The 21145-nt window shown below is 51.9% G+C and overlaps 1 protein-coding gene across 4 annotated transcripts in view; it reads right to left on the bottom strand.

Moving 5' to 3' along the window:
- Window positions 1-9235: 9235 nt before the first annotated feature.
- The window catches only part of SAMD4A (sterile alpha motif domain containing 4A), a 104514-nt gene continuing 92604 nt past the window's right edge, over window positions 9236-21145 (bottom strand). For 2 of the 4 annotated variants that reach the window (XM_030483779.1, XM_030483777.1), the window contains 4 exons: window positions 19628-19746; window positions 17067-17268; window positions 16660-16786; window positions 13615-14994 (listed from right to left, as the gene is read on the bottom strand). In XM_030483779.1, the coding sequence (XP_030339639.1) occupies window positions 14795-14994; window positions 16660-16786; window positions 17067-17268; window positions 19628-19746 (648 nt within the window). In that variant the 3' untranslated portion in view covers window positions 13615-14794. Of the gene's footprint in view, window positions 12832-13614; window positions 14995-16659; window positions 16787-17066; window positions 17269-19627; window positions 19747-21145 lie in introns of those variants that run through there. The other 2 variants (XM_030483778.1, XM_030483780.2) reach the window with 2 other exon arrangements.

Here is a 21145-nt window from a genome sequence, read left to right on the forward strand (position 1 = left end):
ACCCCTCCAAGATCTGGTGTCATCATCATCTTTCTGGTCGTTGGTGCCAGAGGAATCAATGGGGCAGGATAGCAGGTGGCAATGGCTGCTCTGGAGTGGCTGTTGAACACATTGAGATTCACACAGGCTTACAGACCTCTTGTGTGCTTCTTGAGCCATTCTGGATGCCTCATCACACTTTACTGAGGAAATAACTGGTTCCTGGCCAAATGTTCAAGCTACCTGAACAAATGTATCCTAACAGTTGGCAAGATGTAGGTGCGACAAGAGACCTTGAAGCTGAAGTCTTGGTTGGGTTACCTGACTGTGTGCTATGCACAGCAATGAGCTCAACCTGTGCCAGCAGAAGCTGTACTGCTCCTTCATGGTGGGGAAGCTGTGTGAGAGACACATCCTCTTAGGATGCAGATATTGTTGAGATACAGGGGCAAAAAAAAGTTTACAGATTTGAGGCTCCCAAGGAGCATTGTAGCCAAAGCTTTGCCAAGGGGCAGTGCTGAGGGAAAAGGAACTGCACAGGCTGCACTTGAGTACGTGTGTATACACATGGACAGCATGCAGCTGCCCTGTCACTTCTCAGCATGCAGAGCCACCAGAAGGAAAGCAGACCATGCCTGCATGCGCCAGGGAAGTCCTTTTTGTAGCTCTTCCGCACTTAATGTTTGCTCTTCTCTATCGCTAGGCACTTCCAAGGGGTGGATGGTGTCTGTGCTGCAGCTGGAGCTGTGACTGCACCAACAGAGGGGAGTGTGACCTGCTGCAAGCTGCCAACCCCTCATGATGGTGCACTGGCCCAGGCTTTCCTGCTGCTTGGATGAGAAAAGGAAGACATTAAATGCCTGTGTGAAAATTAACCCTATCCCAGCCAAAACTGGCACAGCTTCTTTTGGAGAAAAGAAGGCTCCAGGGAGACCTTATAACAGTCTTCCAATACCTAAAAGGCTACAAGAAATCAGGAAAAGGACTTTTGATAAGGGTCTGTAGGGACAGGACAAGGGGGAATGGCTTTAAACTGAAAGAGGGGAGATTTAGATTAGATATTAGGAATAAATTCTTCCCTGTGAGGGTGGTGAGGTGCTGGCATAGGTTGCCCAGAGAAGTTGTGGCTGCCCCATACCTGGCATTCAAGGCCAGGTTGGACAGGGCTTTGAGCAACCTGCTCTAGTGGAGGGTGCACCTGCCTATGGCAGGGGGTTGGAACTGGTTAATCTTTAAGGTCCCTTCCAACCCAAACCATTCTATGAGTCTTAAATCTCTTACTTCTCTGTGCTGAAGCACAAGATGAACCAGGCAACCAGAAATGGTTTTGGGCTGCAGGCAGGGATGGGAATGTGCTGGTATGCTGTAGCTTTGTGGGTGAATGCTATGCCAGTCAGAAAGACTCCAGCTGCGTGGGGTTTTATTTTTTTGTTTTCTTTTTTCCCAAATGGTCTTTCCTATTTGGAAATAACCCTCCCAGAAAGCCCCAGGAGCATTGTCAAGAATTGTCTTTGTGGTGAAGCTGAATTACTTCTCTTTCTCATGGTTGTATATTGAAGCCAGAGATTGTGATGGGAAATAGCCTGTTTGTTAAACCAGGCACTTTTGCAGGACATTTTCTATCCCCTTCTCTTTATGTTTTGTTTGTTTGTTGTTGTTTTTAGGTGTGGGGTTGGAAGGAGCCTTCCTGGATTTGTGATCATGGGAATATCATTTTTCATTGAGGTGAAAAAATATTCAGCTTGAAAGTGTTTGCAGCTCAAAAGAATAAAAAAAACAAGCCCTCAACAAAACAGAAGAGAGTGGTAACCAAACCTGTAAAAGATCCAAAACCTGCAAGTAAGGTGGCATCCTCCCATCCCTAACCCACCACATCTCCCAAGACCCCACCTGCTTTATCACGTGCTCTATTCATTCCCTGATACTTTCCAGTGGTATGCGTGACTTCTCAGGGTTTTTTTTCCTCAGGAGTCCCCATATAAAAAGCTTCTTTGTGTTTTGTTTGGGGTTTTGTGGGGTTTTTTTGTTTGTTCATTTGTTTGTTTGTGGGTTTTTTGTTTTTTCCCCATTGCTGTGGTTTACTTTTGGATGTCTCCCATCTACTTCTGCACATGTGCCATGGATTGACCAGTCAGCGAGTCACTGTGCCATGTCCAACCTGTGTCAGGTCCCTGGCACAGGCCTTTTGGTCCTCTCCCCTTGGGTTCCACCTCTAGATGCAGGTTTATAGAATCACAGAATGGTTTGACTTGGAAGGGAGCTTAAGGATCATCTAGTTCCAACCCCCTGCCATGGGCAGGGACACCTTCCACTAGAGCAGGTTGCTCCAAGCCCCGTCCAGCCTGGCCTTGAGCACTGCCAGGGATGGGGCAGCCACAACTTCTCTGGGCAACCTGTGCCAGTGTTCCACCACCCTCACAGGGAAGAATTTATTCCTAATATTTAATCTAAATCTCCCCTCTCCCAGTTTAAAGCCTTTCCCCTTGTTGAAAGCTCCACTCCAGATTTCTTGTTGACCCCTTTAGGCACTGGAAGGCTGCTTTGAGGTCTCCCCGGAGCCTTCTCTTCTCCAGGCTGAACAAGCCCAGCTCTCATCCTGTCTCCATAGCAGAGGTGCTCCAGCCCTCTGAGCATCTTTGTGGAAAGTCCCAGAACTTCTTCAAAGCACCCTCTTGCACACAAGATTGGTCAGGTAGGTGGTGAAAAACAAACACTGCTGCCTGAAGATGTGAGAGCTGCCAGCCGAACCCAACCTAACCTGTTCACAAGGGAGCTCATGGAAACACTGCCTTAAAGAGGGAGGGAGGAGGAACCTGGGCAGTTCCAGCTTGCTGGGGAAGTGCTGACAGATGGCTGGCCTGCAGCTCTGAGTGCTCAGCAGTGGGGAGCTGCAAGCTGGAGTAGGACTTGGGTAACCTCATAGCTGCTTAATGAGCTCAGATTGCTCATTACCTGCCTTCTGGTTCCTGGCCCTGCTCTCTCGAGTGAGTTGTCAGTGTTGAGAAAGAGCCCCCAGACTGCTGTGTCCTTTGAGCTTTGGCTGAGCCCTTGTGCCAGCTCCTGGAAATAACCTCTGTGAAAAGCTGTGCCTTCCAATTGTATTTAAAGTTGCAGTTATGATTTAGAAGTTAAGAGGATATAAAACATTAAAGCTCTTTTTATAAGTCTTGGGCTGTGCTAACAGGGACAGCAAATAAATCACAGTATTCAAAGAAATTTTGCTAAGATATCCAAAGAATATAAGCAGAAAGAATTTATTTACCTTTTTTGAACAACTTTGTGTTGCGTTTTTGGTGTTGGGGCTTTGTAGGGGCATTTTTGGCAGAGTGGACTGTACCACGTTACCTGTGTTTGCTCTGCTGCTCCATACTGAGATGGCAACAGTAAAGCAAAGGTTAGAAATCCACCCTAAGAGGGGTTAACTGAGCTGCACAGGCTCTAGACTATTTTAAAAGTACTAAGGCAAACCACAACGGTGCTTCTTTTGCCTGGGCTGTACAATTGCCACCAAGGGAGCAATTCCTGCGTGGGTGCCCTCACCCAACCTTCACATATGACCTGGGGAACCCTTTACTGGGTGCTACGGGAAGGCATTCGTGCCCCAGCTCTATCCTGCCCTGGCCATGGGTGCCCGCACACCCTCTCAGCATCCCACTGTTCCCCTCAAGAAGCTGTATCTCACTGTACAACTGGCAATTCGTTAGTCCCCTTGTCCATGCACTGACCTGCCAGAGACCTGCAGGAACGGCTGCAGCACATCAGTGCACAGGAAAAAGGGAAAAACCTATTTTTCCCATATAATTAATGGTATCCACATTCAGCATTAGCAATGTTATTATGAGCAGATTAGCCAACAAGTGGCTGAGGGGTATCTTTATGGTAAAACATGGTAGATTTGGTTTTACCTATTATTTTTACCTACTGTGTGCATTTTCTGCTCTAGCCAGAAATGCCACAAGTGATGTGGCCTGTAGATACATTAATTATTGGAAAACATAAACACCCGCCCCACTGGTGTCACCTTCCTAACATATATCCATGGGATGCGTTTAGGATCTCTGTTTGTTTTTAAAGTGGTGCAGAGTGACAGCCCTTAGTGCAGTGTAAATTCTTTCTATGGGGACCTGAATTTGTGCAGCCCTGGGGGTGCCAGCCCAGGGCACCTCAAGTCTGTGCTCATCTCCTCTAGTCTTTTCTCCATTGCTCGTCACCTGGGGAGATAAACTGCGAGGGAAATGGGCGCTATTGCAAAGCGCTGATACAACTGGAGGAAAGAGAAGGATAGGAAAGGTTTCCGTAGGGAAGCAGCAGCAGCACGGGAGGGATAGCTGGCAGGGGGTTTGCAAAGGACCTGCCTGCGGCTGGGTGATGCTCAAGGTCAGTGATGGTGGAGAGTGGGGAAAGAGTGCCCGGCTGGATCCCAGCCTCTGCAGCCGCGTGTCCGGGGACGCACAGTCTGTGGCTCCCTCTGCTGAGCCCGGCCCCAAGTTCTGCTCATTGCAGGGGAGGAGCAAGAGCGTTCATGGGGGCTGGAAAAGATTTTCAGGGAGGCTTGGTGGTCACCCTGATGCCAGGGAGCACAGAGGGGTGAGAGAAGGGCACCTAGCCCCTCTGCTGCATCCTGCTGCTGGGTGATGCTGTCCTGAGGAGTGAATGCCTGGCTGCATCACCTCTCACAGGGATGGGATGGGGCTGGGTTGTCACAGAACAAGGGCCAACCAGCCAGGATTTTTTTTTAATTATTATTAATTATTTAAAAATGGCCAAAAATCTATTTTTTGTAGAAAAGTGGGAATTCTGGCAGAGCTGGACGATTTCTCCTGACAAGACTTGGTCAGCAGGGTGTTTTCTTAGGGAAAAGAGGGAAAATGCTGCTTTGCTCTCCCAGGCAGGGCTGTAAGCACCATTCTGCTGCCTGCCTAGAGCACAGCTGCCGGCCCTGGCTCTGCCTGCACTGGACTTCGGGTGAAGCAATGGTCTGTCCTTCTACGACTGTTCTTTTCCTTGGTGCCAATGGCTCCATGGCAGCCAGCACAGCTCTGGACCCTCTCTCCCAAACTGTGCAGGGATGGGTACTGCTAGCAGAAAAACATCCATCACTAGGCACCTTGCTGGGAGGTGCAGAGAGGTAGCCTCATCTTCATAAGGGTGCAAACTCTGCCCATGGGGACATATATAGCTCTATGGATACAGGGCATCACCTCTGATCCCATACCACGACCTGTGATGCGCAGGGTGAATGCAGAGACCGCTCTACATTCCCCACTGCTTCCACAGCCCCAAGTGAGCGATGCTGTGGCCCCAAGGTGCCTGTGCCAGGTGTATGTTGATGAGCTATCTGCAGATTCCAATTAAAAATAGCTCCCTGGAGCACTCAGTGATGCTTCTGAGCCCTGTGGTGAGTTCGCTCTCTGAAAGTGCTGTCAAGCATCTGCCTCTGCCTCAGCTGAAGAGCATCAGGCTGCTTAGAGGAACAACCAGCCCCTCGCAGCCTTGGGTTCGGATGCACCATCTCTAGGAGTATTTTCCTTCCCGGGATTGAGTGGCATTGCTTGCTGCTCATGAGGAGGTGGCAGAGGCCATGTGGAGCAAAACTGTCACACTGCTGGTGCGGGCTGCCAGCCCCAGGCTCTGAGGAGCAGCATGGCAGCAGCAATTTGGTATCATCTGGCTGGCCAGGGATACCTGGATTGAGCGCACCAGTATCATCCAGCCTCTCCTGTACAGTCTCAGCTGACAGACCTGGGGAATTAATTATTCCTTGAATTTGAGGAGCTCTTCTGGTAAAGGCCTCTCCATCTTATAATCATACAACAGTTAGGGTTGGAAAGGACCTTAAGATCATCTAGTTCCAACTCTCCTGCCTTGATTAAAAGCTCTGCTGTAATGGGAAATCCCTGCCTACTGCTGCTCATAAATTGTTCCTCTGACTATTCCCCTTGCTGTTAAATACAAGGCAGTTGGACCTGCACTGGAAGCCTGGGGTTAGGGCCAAAGGGACAAGAGCATCCCCTTGGAGGGTGCACCTGGGTGGCTGCACGGGCTCCCAGGGCTGGGGCTGCTTCTCCATCACCCTTAGGGGTAGATGTAGAGAAGACTCTGTTGATAAGATAACCTGAGGTTATCCTACAGCTGCTGAGGATGCTGCTAAGACTGAGACAGCCCAGCAGCTGCTGTAACAGCGGCCGCCAGCTCCTGTCTTTGCTGCCAGCCTTTGTGGGGCAGGAGAACACAAGTTATTTCCTCAGGCTGGATGGGGCTCTGGTGTGGCGTACTGCAGGAGCATAGGTTGTTAAAGCCTTTGGTCTCCGGTATGGATTCATCCGACAGCTCCCGACAGCACTGAAATGTTGCTTTCTTCTCTTGCTTTTCCTTTTTTAAGCCTCTTTCCAGTTTACCCGGCGGTGGGACCTGCCGACTCTCCCTAACCACATGGCTGCCATGGGCTTTCCTTGGAAGCTTTTCAGCCCCTCCAGCTCTAATTTTCCATCCCAGGGCTCTTTGGTTTTCCTTTCCCTTTTCTTTCTCTAGTAGTGCAACAAACCATGCTTTGAGGCCCAGAGGGCAGGCACACGTACGTGGAAAGGCAAACTGTTTATGGAAGGAAACGGCGTTTCTCTGGGGTTTAGGTAATGCTTTTCTTAGCCGCGTTGGGAGGGCTGATGCAGGGAGCTGCTGCCTGTGGGCTGCGGATGCAGGTGCTCTCCTGGGCAGGATGATTCAGGTGGAACTAAACATCATGATCCACAATGAATTTTGTCCCTTCTGGGGTGACTCTGCCCCCGGTGCTCAGGAGCATCTTTAAATAGAAGGAGCTTGAGGGCATGGTTTTGGGGTGCTTGGCCACATCAGCATTTGGGGAGCTTGCTAGGAGCCTCTTCCAAGGAGAAGCAGAGGATGAGGCTCTCAAGCAACCTGAAGAAGCTCCAGGTTTGCAAGTTCTGCTCATCATAGGGGACATTACCTACTCTGATGCCTGCTGGAGGGACACTGCAGCAGGGTCCAGGCCGCCCAGGAGGTCTCTGGGGGGCACCCATGACATTGTCCTTGACACAGGCAAGCGAGGGAAGATGCTCTGCTGCACCTCGTGCTTGCTATTCAGTAAGTAGTGGTGGGGAACATGAATGCCAAGGGCAACACTGTGTGCCCAAGGAGCTCCTGGCACAACTCAGACATTAAAAGGAACTGTACAAGAAGTGGAAGCAGAGATCCTGGAAGAAATATAGGGACAGTGTGAGCATCCAGGGATGGGGTTTGAGAAGCCAAAGCTCACCTGGTGTTGGATCTGGTGACGAATGTGCACATGCACAAGTCCATGGGGCCTGATGGGCTGCACCCATGGGTGCTGCGGGAACTGCTGCAAGGCCACTGTTAGTGATCTTGGAAAGGGCACAGTGATCGGAGAGGTTTCTGAGGACTGGAAGAGAGTGTAAATCACTCCTTTCCTTAAGGACAAGGAGGAGGCTCGTGGGAGCTGCAGATCAGTCACCTTTACCTCCACCTCTGCGAAGGTGGTGGAGCAACTGATCTTGGATGACATTTCCAGACACCTGAAGGACAAGAAGGCAACGGGGAGCAGAGCGCCTTCACAAAGGGAAGTCTTCTGCAACGTAGTGACTGGCCCGGTGGATGAGGGCAAAGCCGTGGCAGCTTTATCTTCAGTGAGGCTTTCGGCACTGTCTTCCACACCACCTTCATGGACAAGCTGATGAAGTACAGGCTGGATAAGCTGACACTGATGTGGGTTCAAAACCGGCTGACTGGCCGGGCTCAGAGCGCTGGGTTCACTGGCACAAAGTCCAGCTGGAGACTGGTCAACAGTGGTGGGCTCCGGGGTGAATAATGGGGCCACAGCTACTCTTTAACCTTGTCATCAAAGACCTGGCCACCGAGACAGAGCGTGCTCCCCACTCATCTGCAGACAACACAAAACTGGGAGGAGTGCTGCTGCACTAGAGGGTCACGCTGCCATTCAGAGGGACCTGGACAAGCTGCAGAAATGTGCTGAGAGGAACCTCAGGAAGTTCAGCAAGGGGCCAAGTCGTGCCCCTGGTGAGGGATAACCCATCACACACACGCACACTGAGGCTGACTGCGTGGAAAAGTGATTTTGCAGAGAAGGAAGTGGGAGTCCTGGTGGGCACCAAGCTGACCATGAGCCAGGAGGCGACCCTTGCAGCAAAGGTGGCTGCATTAAGAAGACCATCTCCAGCAGGTCGAGTGTCTCACCCTCTGCTCAGCACTGGTGAGACATACTTGGTCTGCTAGGCCAGTGCTGGGCTCCCCAGGACAGGAAGGAACAGGGACATATGAGTGCAGCAAACAGCCAAGCTGATGATTTAAAGCTTGAACTGGTTGAGAAGAGCCTGCAGAAACTGGGCTTGGTCAGCCTGGAGAGGTGGAGGCTCAGGGTCATCTTACTAATGCATCCAACGGTGAGGGGGCTACAGCAAGCTACAAGAGGCGATGGCCACAAGCTGAAACACAAGAAATTCCACTTAAATGTCAGAAAAAGCGTTTTTAATGCTTTAATGCTTTTTAATGCTTATGCTTAACAATAAGCATAGTCTGACCCTGCACCAGGCTGCCCAGAGAGGTTGTGCAGCCACCATTCCTGGAAGCAACCAGCCTCAGCTCCAGCATCCTGCTCTCGCTGCCATGAGGGGCGGGATGGGGTGATCCAGGAGGATCCCCTGGATCCCTCAGCAAGACAGTGATGCCGCAAATGGCGCCAGCCTGTGCAGAGCCCAAAGCTGAAAAGACACTGCGCTTGCCCCCAACAGCTTGGGCAGCCGAGTGTCCATGGCCAGCAGCAGCACAAGCTCAGAGCATCCTTCCCTGCCCACTCTGCCCCGAGGCCGGTCTGGACTCCGTAGTTTTAAGCCCAGAATCAGCCCAGCCTTAAGAACCTGACCCAAACATCCCCATGCACACGCTAAGGCTTGCGGCCAAGCCAGCTCCTCTGCAGCCTCCGAGCTGCTCCAGCCCTGATTCCTGCTGATTTCAAAAGAAAATCCCGTATCTAAACAGCTCCCAGGGCATGGGTGTCCCACAGGGACACAGAAGTGGCCGTGTGGGGAATGCCAGGGATTTGTAAGCCTTGCCATGGGGCTTTATGTAAAGATAATACCCCCCCTGTGGAACTAGGCAATTCCTCCTCCCCTCTCCCGCCCCATGGGGCTGGCCATTTATTTGATTCCTTAAGTATGAGGCCATCTGCCAAAAAGAGCATAAATAAGGAGGCACCACACCCCAGTGTTACAAAACCTTGTATTAATCATCTCCCTTCACTTTCAATATAACGTTGATATGAAATATAGCCATGATTCCTAGTTACATGGGAGGAAATGAGTAATAAATACATTGGAGCAAGTTGAAATCACAAGGGTGTTTCACTGGGAACAACATTTGAAAACTGTACACTTTCAAAGACCGGCATCTCCAAACATTAGTATTTCTTTATATCGGGAAGCTTTTACATGTAACAAACATGCTATTTCCATATATGACCGAAAAAAAAGAAGAAATTTAAAAAATATGCATTGCTTGGCAACATTAACTAGGCAAAAATAGTTCTTTGTGCACGAACTTTGTACAGAAAAACCAGGACTAAAGGCATGCATGTACAATAAAAGGCTGCCCGGGAACGGCATGCAACAGAAGAGAGGTCAAAGCTTTTTAAAGTAAGCTTACAATATGCATAAATACATAAGGGTTATATATATTAATAAGGGAGGAAGTATTCTGTTTAACATTATTAACATTCCTGTTTTTTTTGTTTTTGTGGGTTTTTTCTTCCTATTCCTCCCAGAGGAATACACATTCACCTTTAAGTAAAGATAAAGGAATACAAAAAATAAAACTCACTTTGCAAACTCTGATGACTTGTATAAAATCAACTTTAGTGTTATCATCGCTGTGTGCAAATTATAGACGTCTGCAGGACCCACTTTCCATCAGGCACATTCAGAAAGCCAAACCTGGGGCACAGCCGCACCCCGACATGGAGAAAGGTGACAACAGAAATAGTTTCCCTAAGTGCTGACCAAACTCGAGCTTCGCTCCGCGCCGCTCGCGGGCGTAAATCACAGTTTTGGATTTTCCTGCTGGATGCTGGCCGGGCTTGATCCCCCCTTCCCAAGATTCTTTTAATGAGCTGAGCAAGCAAAGGCAAAGCCCAGCTCAAGTCCAGTCGAGCTCAGGGCTTGTCCCTGGGGAGGGGGGAAGGACACCTCGAAACAAAGAGTTGGGTTTTGTTTGATTTCCCTGGGTGTCGCAGCCGTGGGGAGCATCCGCCGGACCCAAGGACACTTGGGTGCTGAGCTGGCCGGCCTCCCGCTGCACCCGGGGATGGCTCAGGGGAACAGCACCAGTAAGAGGTCCCCGGCGGGTGCTGGGGGGCCAGGGGCTGTCTCTGGGAGAGCTGGGGGGAAACGGGGGCATGCCCCCCCCGATGCCGAGGGCCCCCGTGGCGGCAGCATCTCCCTCGCCATGACGCACACATGGTACAAAACAGTTGCACGTGGGGTGAATGGGTGAATACAAAAAAGAAAGGCACTGCCGCTTTATTACTAAAGATTTGACTTCACAGCCTCATGCATGCAACTGTTGGGGTTTGGTTTTTTTTTTCTGTTTTTTTTTTCTTTTCTTTTTATAAATAATTCTTATTTTCTTTTATGATTCAAGCTATGTTTAATTTGCTTTTTAAACGTCTTTCACTGGAGCTCTGCTGCCTGCACTCAGCACAGGCATCCCAGAGCCAGGCAGGACTTCCCGAACGCAACTGAAGCGACTTCTATTTTCTTTTTACTTTAAAAAAAGAAAAACAAGGAACAGCAAACACAACTAAGTCGTTATTAACCTATACACTGTCAATGGAAAATAAGCTTTTTTTTTCTTTTTTTTTTTAACAAAAGGAAAAAACAATTGAATTATTTGGTGGTTGTTAATAACGGACATTATCATGGTTACCAGCCATAGCAAGTTAATAGGTAATATATCCAAAATAGTATCTCTTAACAATCAGATAACCTCTGTTTCTATAGTCAGCGAAGGAATAAATAGAATCTCAGCTCCGTAAATACATCTGAGCCTTCCCTGAGGAAAGCTCCTGCTACGGCAGTTGTGTTCACACCTCAGGGGTGCTCGGTGGGCGACCCAGGTCCTCAGCACCAGCCGGCGCCTGCGGCTCAGTCCCCCCGGCCCCTGCTTTGCCATCACCTCCTCACACCTCTTCCCAACCTCCCTCGCTTTCGGGTTTTCCCTTCTCCGCTCCCCCCAGCACACACTCTCCCCATCTCATACCTGCCGGGACGCAGGACACCAGGGAACAGCAAACATAAAACACTGCATTTGGCATGGTTTGTTCTTTAGAAAAACAACTTAGAACTGCTGCATGGCAAATGGATTCACACATCTCCCATCCCTGCTCACCCAGCTGATGGTCCAGTTCCTGCTCAGCCACCGGTCCCTGCACACACTGCTGCCCACCAGCGCTTACAGCCCAGCACATTTTGGGGATACTGCTGCACCCGCCATGGCTGTCGCTCCCATCCATCACCTCCCTTCATTAATTAACTTATATTTATTATTATTCCATCAGAGGACTCAGAGCAGCATCAGGACTGACAGGAGCTAAGCTGCTGCTATGCCCAGCATCACTGCGGGTGCAGGTGGCTTTTCTGGCCCTGAGCACAGGCTTGAGCAGCGCCGTCTTGGATTTACCTATTTAATGCTCTTGGACCAAATTTAGCTCCCCATTATAAAAAGCAGCGCAGTGGCACGTGAGGGGCAGCCAAGCCACTGCCATCCACGTCTCATCTCTGGCACATATTTAATGCCAAGAAAATGGGGCTGTGAAGTTGCATTTTGGTGCCCTTTGGGGCTTGGGTTTTATTTAGCTAAATAAAACTGCATGCTCGCTCCAAAGCCTCCTTCATCCCTCACTGGCCACCCCCAGGGCTGGAAAACCCCATTACTGCTGGATTTTGGCAGGCTGGGGCCTGATGTGTGAAGCCAGGATGCAGCAGCACCTTCCCGGTACCTACGCAGGCAAGGCGAGAGACATGGAAACTCACCCAGCATCCCCCCAATTCACTGACATCCCCCGGGACCCTCCGCTGGATGAGATGTTCCCCTCCACGTCCCTGACCCACATCAAGGGTGCAGGGATGGGGGGACTGACCCCACGCCTGGCAGGCACCTGCAGACCCTCCGCTGCCCTGTGCACAATGCTGCCTTGAAACTGCGGATGATCTTGGCTAAACTGAAAGGAAATTTTGGGGTTATTATTATTATTCTTATTTAAATCTGGGCTCGCTGAGCCAGTCCGTGCCTGAACACAGCGAAATTCAAGAGATGGGACCACCGGCCCCAAAGCCCCTGGCAGGACAGGCAAATCCTCCCCAAAGGGTTTTTGGTCACGCACACCCGCGTGCTATTCGGTACTCATTCGTATCCTCGTCCAGAAACAGGGTTTGCCCACAGTGCTCCGGTGAACCCTCTGTTGTCAGCACTCTCCTGCTGCGTGCCCCCCCCACCCTCCCCATGTTTTTTCATCATCGTTGTTGATTTTTTTTGCCACGTTTGTTTCCCCCCCCTAGCATGGATGTAATAAATGACAACACAAATTCCAAGTCTAATGATATGTTCACAAGGACAATCTACACATTCACAAAATTAAAACAGGAGAGAGAGAAAGAGAGAGGAGAGGAGAGAGAGGAGAAAGGATGCAAGCTATCGCTTAGGCTCCCTGCAAGCCCCGACCTCGCCGCTGGACCCGCAGCAGTTGTTCTCCTGGCCAGCGTCCCCATCGCGACGCCTTCTAGATCGTGGAGGTTCGGTCGACACCATCTGCAATGGGAAAGGAGAGTCAGGAGCAGCCCCAGCGAGCAACCGTTCACATTGCACCAGTACCCCTGAAGCTGGGGAAGGGAGAGACAGATCCCCAGAGCACCCCCAACACACAGCCCCTATGATGAGGTGATGCCACAGGGCTGCCCCCACCCTCCCAACAGGGTGTAGAAGGGTTCTGGGGTGTCAGCACTCTGCCAGTGCCTCCATGCCATTGTCTGTCCCCACCACGCAGTAGCCACTCCGCCAAGTGTCACTGTCCTAGCACCAGTCCAGGTCTTCTGCCACCTCCCATGGCACCCTTCCCAGGAGCAGAGGGTGTTTCTGGTCAGCCCAAACTCACTGCAAGGTGGAAGTGAGTCTGGGACCTCCTTACAGCAGGACAAGTTCATGACCCACTGTCCAGGAGTGGGGGGACAGGGACGGAGATGGTCCTCGGGGGTGCCTTGCCCCCCAACTGAGTCCTGCAATACCCAAGCCACAGAGAATGCAAAATTTTCTTCTGAGGATTATGGCAGAAAAACCAGCCCCCAGGAGGTGTTTCTGTCTCCCCAGAGCCCCCATCCCCAGTGTCCTGTGACAGCAGGGACACGTCCAGCCACAGCCCTAGGCCTAGGAGCGAGGGGTCCACAACCCATCCCAAAGTCACACAGAAGACCCTGCTGCCAGCAGCTCCCTCTCCTCCACCCCCCAGGTGCCAGCAGCTTTTATAGGGCCAAAAATCCATACCCAGCAGCATTTCCAACCCTCCAGCCCTCCTCTGGCCCCATCCACCCACCGTCCCCTATCCCAAACCCCCATTCCCAGGATGGAGAGCAGTGGGGGGACTAGCTCCTGGGGTAGCCCCTGAACAGAGCACTCTCTGTTACACTACCCAGGGCATCAGACACAGCCGCCTCCCTCCTGAAGACTGAAAACAAACAGGTTTGTTACGCCTTTTTTTTTTTTCTCCCCCGAAGGTTTATTTTTTTAAGAGCTATTTATAGCACGAGGTTCGGAGAGGCTCGGGGTATGCGACCTGGAAAAAATAACTCGGAGGAACAGTACTCTGCAGAGGAACAAGACAGCTAAGCCTCGCCTGGGCACACGCTGCAGAAACGCTTCGGGTGACAGAAGTGTCCTTGTTTTCCCAGCTGGGGATGCTGCTGTGGCACTGCCAGGGCCCTGCTGCCTCTGACAGTCCTTGCTCTTGCGTCGCTCTCCCCGGGATGGGCTGTTGCATTGCTGCAGGGAGCCCGCGGGTACTCATCCTCCCCGAGAGCTCCCGTCCTCAACTGTTGGATGCAGTTTGGGGATTGCCGGTGGTGAGACCGAAGCTGGTTATTCCGGAGGGTCTGGGAGATGCTGGCGGCCGTGCTTGTCCCATCACCAGAGGACCATCCTTCATGCTTGGGGTCCAGCACATCAGTGAGGGGCTCTGGGCACTTCTGGTGCCGGTGCTTTTTGCTGCACTGGGCTCTCCATTGCACTGCTGTTCCTTTTCCATCTTTCCTGCCTGTTTTTCCACCTGGTCCTCCTCCTTCCCCTTGCCCGTTATCTGCCTGCCTGGGCTGGGACCTGCAGCTACCCCAGCCACGAGAGAGGAGCTTCCACTGCTGCTGTCACAGCGCCTGGCGCAGCCCCTGGCAGGACTTTAGCCAGATGCCCTGGGGCTCCCGCACCCCCCGGCTAAACGAGGGATGCCGGTGGCAGAAGGGTAAAATACTCCAAAGCCTGTGAACCATTTGAGCGTGCCGGTGGCAAGGGCTTTATCAAGAGCTAATAACAGACTAGCGAGCTAATACTAATGATTATTAGCAAGCTAACTAGTGGCTAATAAGCATGGACTCCACTAGTGCTGGGTGCAATCCCTGTGTTCAGTTTTTACCCCTTGCCCCGGCTACCTCATTGAGAGAAGCCAATAGTCCATGTCTGACCCTCCCGGGAGCATCCCCGCATCCATCCCCGCCACCATCCCATCCCCTCACAGCCACAGCCTGTCCCAGCTTTTGGGGGGCGCAGGGCAGGGGCAGGTGCTGGGAGGCTCAGCAGAGGCAGTGTGGACATGCTGGAAGAGCCCGAGGAGGAGGGAGTGCTCACCGCTGAGAGCGTGCTCCGTCATGCTCAGGCACAGGGACTCCAGCCTGTTGTTGATGTCAGGTTCAGTCACCGGCACCTGGAACTCTGCAGGGAGAAAGGGACAGAAGACCTTGGTCAGGGGACCCGGCAGGGACCCTGCCTGCCCACCCTGCACCCTATGCCTGCTCTGTTGCTGCTGGCGCGGGTGCATGTGGGGTAGGAAACTGCCCGAAAGATGCCCCAGGAGGGGCTGGCCGCATGGCCGGATTGGCAGCGCTTCACTTCCCAGTGCATCCACCTCTGGCGAGAGATGTTTGCAAACGTAGGCATTGCTTCCCTGTTTCTTACCAATAAGGGGTAAATGTGGAGAAATTCAAGGGCACTGGAGCAGAATGTGCTCCAGTGGATGGAAACGAGGAGTAAGGGCACTGGTGAGAGGTGCTGGGGGGAGAGTGGGACCTCCACCCCGGGAGGTGGTAGCCCCAGGCTCTCCCCCTGCTCAGGCCCCACAGAATCTTTGATATGAGCCAAACCTTCAAGCAGCCGCAGGAGCAGTGGGGCTAGAAGCTGCCTGTGCAGGCAGTGCGTGGCAGGGTTAGTGCTCCGACATGGGATGGCAGCACAGACCGGCAGAGCTGCCGTCTGACTTTTCCCTGCTCGGTCACCCTCAGCCCTGCTGCCACGTCCCCGAGAGAGGTGAGCACAAGCAAAGGTACTGCTGGACGGCATCTCCTGCTTGCCACCAGCTCACAGGAACAAGGGATAAGATCCAGGAGGTTGAGGCTTCCCCACAGCCTGATGAAAAGAGGTTCGGGAGCCCATCACCACATTATTGCTTATTTTCCTTGCAACTCGGTCCACGTCTTTGGCTCCCTAATCCTCCTATGCCCTCATTCACCACAAGCTAACATGCAAAGAGAAACCCATTTATTCTCCTTCAGCGCCTGCAGAAATGTGCCCTTGTCCTGGTGTTTAATCAATACCCGAGAACAGACACTGCTTTTGCTGTACAGAACATTTGTTGCCTAAATTATGCAGCTAAAACACCGCAGGCGTATGGTGTGAGAGGAGCTGCCAAGCTGAAACCATGGCAGAAGCTTACAGATGAGGTTTACTTTACTGGCAGGTGTAACTCCTTGTCCTGTGGTACGAATTGTTATGAGTGTTGGTAAGAAAAGGCACGTTTAAAGCCTAATGAAAGGATACAAAGAGAAAAAGGCATGAATGTCCTAATGCTCCAGAGTCCAAGTTCCCCTGAATCAGAGCATGCTCCTATATACAGGAGCATTTTTGTGGTGTTTGGGAAGGAAGCACTGACTCAGCATCATTTCCCTTCACATGCATTGTGAAAACAATTTCCCTTGAGCACATAAAGGCAGTCCCTGAGCACCGAGTCTCCGTGTCCATGCATGAGCACAAAAGGTGAGGGATGAGCTATTGCCTTCCCTGTCTGACGCAAAGCCCCTTGGAAGCAAGCTACATAAGGCACCAGCACTGTTATATACAGGGCTAAGATGTTATATATAGGGTCAAAAATCCCTTCAGTGATGTCTCTGATTCAACCGACCTATTAATCTGACTAGTGCCAAAGATACCCTGCTTGGGTTGCATCAGCCGGCACTGTGAGTGTGGCTACAAGCATGCGGGAGCATGCCATGCTGGCATGGGCGATGTGCCTGTGTTGAAGCTCACCAGCACGGCTCCTTTCATGCAGCCTCCCCCTGTCCTGCCGGGCTGCGGTAAATGAAAAAGCAAACATCTGCTTCCTACCTGGCTGCTGAAACATCAGCATGGTCTGCGGGGAGGTGTGGACTGGCAGCGAGCGTGTCCTTTGCACAGAGCTGTGGCTCCGGCTGGGCATGCTGTTGCTGCCCCCGGGGTTGGCAAACCAGAGGTTCTGTGGGAAGCAAACAGAAAGAGAGGTGTGGGATGTAAATCATAAGCTTGCATGCCATGTATTTATAACCCCCTTGGGCTCATCTCTGCCCCCTCCACCTCTCAGTTTGCCCCCATTCCGCTGGTCCCTCTTCTGCATCCCACTGCATGGAGAGTGCGACCCAAGCACCTGCTTGAAAAGGGGTCAAAAGTGGGGATCAGGACAAATTAAAAGAGGAAAAGCAAAGGAAGCTTGTGAGGAAGGGATGGAAAAGGTGGAGATGCCACAACCGCTCACCAACCTGTCTGCCTTGCTTGAGGATGGCGGGGCTGGCGGCAGGGCTACGCTGGGGGGTGCCCAGCAGTCCACTGGGGCCCAGCAGCCCCAGCCGAGCTGTGGGGAGGTTGCGGGAGGGGATCTGGAACTGGCGGGGGTTGCGCCGTCCCAGTCCTGCCCCTGCAGAGCCAGCTGTCGGTAAGGAGTTGGACTGGCCAAAGCCTCGGCTGCGGAGAGAGAAAGCGCTGAGGGTGAGACATCAGCCCCTGCACGAGGCAGCGCAGGGGGAGCCGCTGGTTTGGTGTGCTCGGACCAACAGCCAGACATCCCCAGGGTGCTCCAGTGTTGCTGCAAAGGGCTGTACCAATGCTTATCCCCCTCCATGCCCAGCCCGCGGCCCTGGGTTTACCATGAGCTCTGCGCCTGTCCCAACCCTCCCATCCCGCTGAGGATGGTTTCCATCCTGCCTGCATGTGCAGTGGGAGGGAGGGCACAGCATAGCAGCATCCTTTCTTCTTCCTACCTGCAAGTCCCCCTCCCTCCCTTCTGCAGCTCTCACAGTCACATCATTTTTTCTTTTTAAAATTTATCTGACTCCTGCAAAATGGGCCTGTTCTTAAGCTAAAATAACACAGGTAATTCCCCAGGCATTGGAGCTGGTGGCACCTGATTTCTTGGGGTTTGACTTAAACTCTTCATGCCTTTGAGCCATACAAAGTGAGATCTCTCATGTGTGGATTCTCTAGTGTCTGATAAAGGTTCAGCTTATGCTGTTGGGTTTTCTTTACTGGGAACACATGAAGGGTCGGACCTTCTCCCCTTCCAGGAGGTTCATTTTACAAACATGGTCCTCTCTGAAACTTTCCAAGTTCTGTAAAATTTTGTTAGAGCCACCTTACAAATCCAGGATTTTCTAGGGAGGGTCTGAGCAAAAGGCACATTCCTGCACAGGTGAGACTGGCTCTGCACCCGCTCCTATCTCTGCACTGCAAGCCCTCATCCAGCTCCCTGTAATCAGAGCAAAACTATCCAGACCCAAGACAACACAGCCCAAACATCCTGAGACACCACTCTCAGGACATGAAACCATCTTTACTCCTTGGAGTGGAGGGCCACACACACCAGAATCCCTCTTCATGTGGGTTTCTTGCATTTAAAACCAGAGGAATGACACAGAAATAATCAGGTAACCCTTGGAAACACACACAGCACAGGAGCTGGGTCTCCTCCAGCTTGGTATCTCTGCTGGATTAGCTGGGCAGCAGGACTGCAAAACCATTATGAGGTTTACATACAGCCAAGGGTAGGAGCACTCCACAAACCCACAGCTGCGGCTGCTTTTATGCTCCCTGTTCCCCCCCACCCTTCTCCAGCACTTAATCTCCCTTGAAGATGTTTCAGATCACCTTCCTCCCAGCCTTCATCTCTCCTGCTTGTGTGGGTGGCTGCAAACATGCTTCAAATGACAGGAGCATGCTGGGATCCCAAAACTGGATAAATTCACTAGGCAGGAGTACGATGAGGTTTCTTCAAACCCTGTCCAAAAAACTCTTTTGCCATTAAATCCCCACAAGAGAAGTGGGACTGACCGCATGCTCCTTTCTTACCTGCAGCTTCCCAGGAGCAGAAGAAATGCAAAAAGCAAACACCCAAAAGCAGCAAGGAAACTAGAGAGCATCCTGGCCGGCCCCAGGAAACAGACTGGGATCGTTTCAAGCCAGCAGCTCTACCTTATGCTTGCAGTCAGTCTGGATGTGCAGCTAAACTGCTGCACTGGTGACAGCCCATAGCAAATGGGTTATCAAAAACCTCTGCTCTTGTCTATTCTGCTTCTGATCTTGCCATGAACACTGAAACTGCTTGTATTGCTCCATTCCAAAATATTCTGTTTCATGGCACTGGGGAATACCCCAGTTCTGTGCTCGTTCCTTCTGAATCCTGGCTGTCCCAATGCTCCCAGCTTTCTCTTTGATGAGAAAGAACTTGCACAAGACTGTAATAAAACAGACTTAGCAGAATGAAACAAAAGGCTGATGATATTGTTAAAACCGATCTAAAAATATCTCTTCTTGTCATAACCCCAATGCTTTCTAGGATCATCCGAAATCCTGCATTGCCTTGGAAGTGAGCAAACATGGTGTTCACAACACAGCCCTACCCGGCTTTCTGACCACAGCCCTCCCGGCTCTGCACCCCCTGCAGGCTTCGAGCCTCTTTTTTTTTGCCTGTTGATATCTTTTTGGTGAAACTCCAGCACTGATGTAATGAGCAAAGGGCAGCAGGCAGGGGCAGAGCCAGCCTCCCAGTGTTGGGGAGACGCTGCACAGCTGGGAAGCACTGGGTTCGGAGCCAGGGAGACAGAGTGGGAATCGGTAGGGCAGGCGATGCAAGCAAACTTACTGCTGCCTTCCTTTCCCAACCAACGCCTGGGGTTGAAGCTTTTCCAACCCTCCTCCCTCATGAAATATGTCTCCGAACCCAGAAGGATCTGTCCCTCCCTGCTGGGAGGCATTGGTCCCATTGGTCCCAGCACTTGAGAGGCTCTTGCCACTGCATTCATCCCTCCCTTCCTGAAATCCCGCATACCTCCTCTGCTGCCGATAGCCTGACAGCTCCAGGAGGGATTTCCGAGGGAAAGACCGAAAGAGTTTCTGCACCTGCTGTTTCCATGACAGCAGCCGCTTCTTCTGGATCTCTGTAAACGCCTGCCCGAAGGAAAAAGAAGAGAAAAATAGGAAACGTATGAATATTTTTCTGGATAAAGTGAGCAGGAATGCATATGTGGGTATGCAGGTAAAGAAACGCAGCTGGAGCAGGCTGTGGCATAAGTCAAGACCCATAGGCAAGTCAAGAGAGAAACCCTTGTCTCTCTCTCTGATTTACTTATCTCAAGTGGAGAAAATGCTCCAGCAGTGTCCCCTGTGCACAGAGTGATGGCCCAGCTCTGCCCCTGAAGCTGCCAACCTCCCTGGGCAAAGCAGGCTTCCCCAAAGCTTCCCCTCCTAGCCCCAGACCCACCACTCGTGCTGCAGCATGGGCACCTGGCTCCACGCTTGCTGCTGGGCTGTGAGCGCAGCTCCCACAGGGTTTGATGGCTGGTTTCCGCCGCGTGGTCACACTTGTCACCTGGAAGTGGCTATAGGAAACACAGCCAGGATTTCCAAATCTGAACTAGGATCTGGGAAGTAGAGCTGCTCCATGGCATCCTGCATTCTATCCTCCTTGGGGCTCGGCTCTGTTCCTGGTGCCAACACCCTCTGCAGGAGGTCACCCAGGGTGAGCCCCATCACCCACCCAAAGGTCACCCACACAGGAGCAGACCTCCTCCTGAAATGCCCCAGACCTCCAGGCAGCTGGTGTGGGTTACGGGGACATCCACGTGCCCACCACAGCTAACTTTAGACACCCAATGTCTCTGTGCCAGCGGTGGAGAGGAGTGCAGGTCTCTGGAGGACAATATGGAGGCTAATTAGTGCCTTGCTTGATTGCTCTGAACCGCCCTCTGGAGGAGATGCTCTCTCCTAGCACTTATTATGCTGGAGCCAACACAGATGGTGGTCCCGGGACACAGGCTGGCACTGGTGGGGTGATGCTGTGTCACCACGTCTGTCCTGGGCACTCCTGGAAAATGAGCCCCTCTGGAGCTCTACATCTTCCTGGCTTTGCTCTCCAGCCCCAGGCCTCTGCTCCCACCACCCTTGTCCCTTTCTTGGCACCTCTGCTCCCCCAGCAATGTCCAGAAAGTCTAGGCACCATTTCCAGGCTCTGATGTCAGGGAGCAAGTAGGAGAACAACATGCTCTCCTCTCCAATCCCTACAGCTATTCTCCACTGCCTGTGTCTGTGTAAAGCACCAAGAAGACCATACCAACAGCTCTAAACCCATTTTGCAGCAAATCCCAAAAGTGGGCACCACCGTCCCATACTGCACGGGGTGTCACTGACACCACAGGCACTGCCAGCAAAATGCACTGAAACCTTCACTGGGATTGACAGGGACATCTGGGAGCACACTCCAAAAAATACGATGAATTGCTTGCATTTTGCCCAGTATTCTGCTATTTCACCCGATTCAAGATGCCCTGTGCTTGGCCCTGCAGGGATG

Source organism: Strigops habroptila, chromosome 4 (genome assembly GCF_004027225.2).
Source record: "Strigops habroptila isolate Jane chromosome 4, bStrHab1.2.pri, whole genome shotgun sequence".
Lineage (NCBI taxonomy): Eukaryota > Metazoa > Chordata > Aves > Psittaciformes > Psittacidae > Strigops > Strigops habroptila.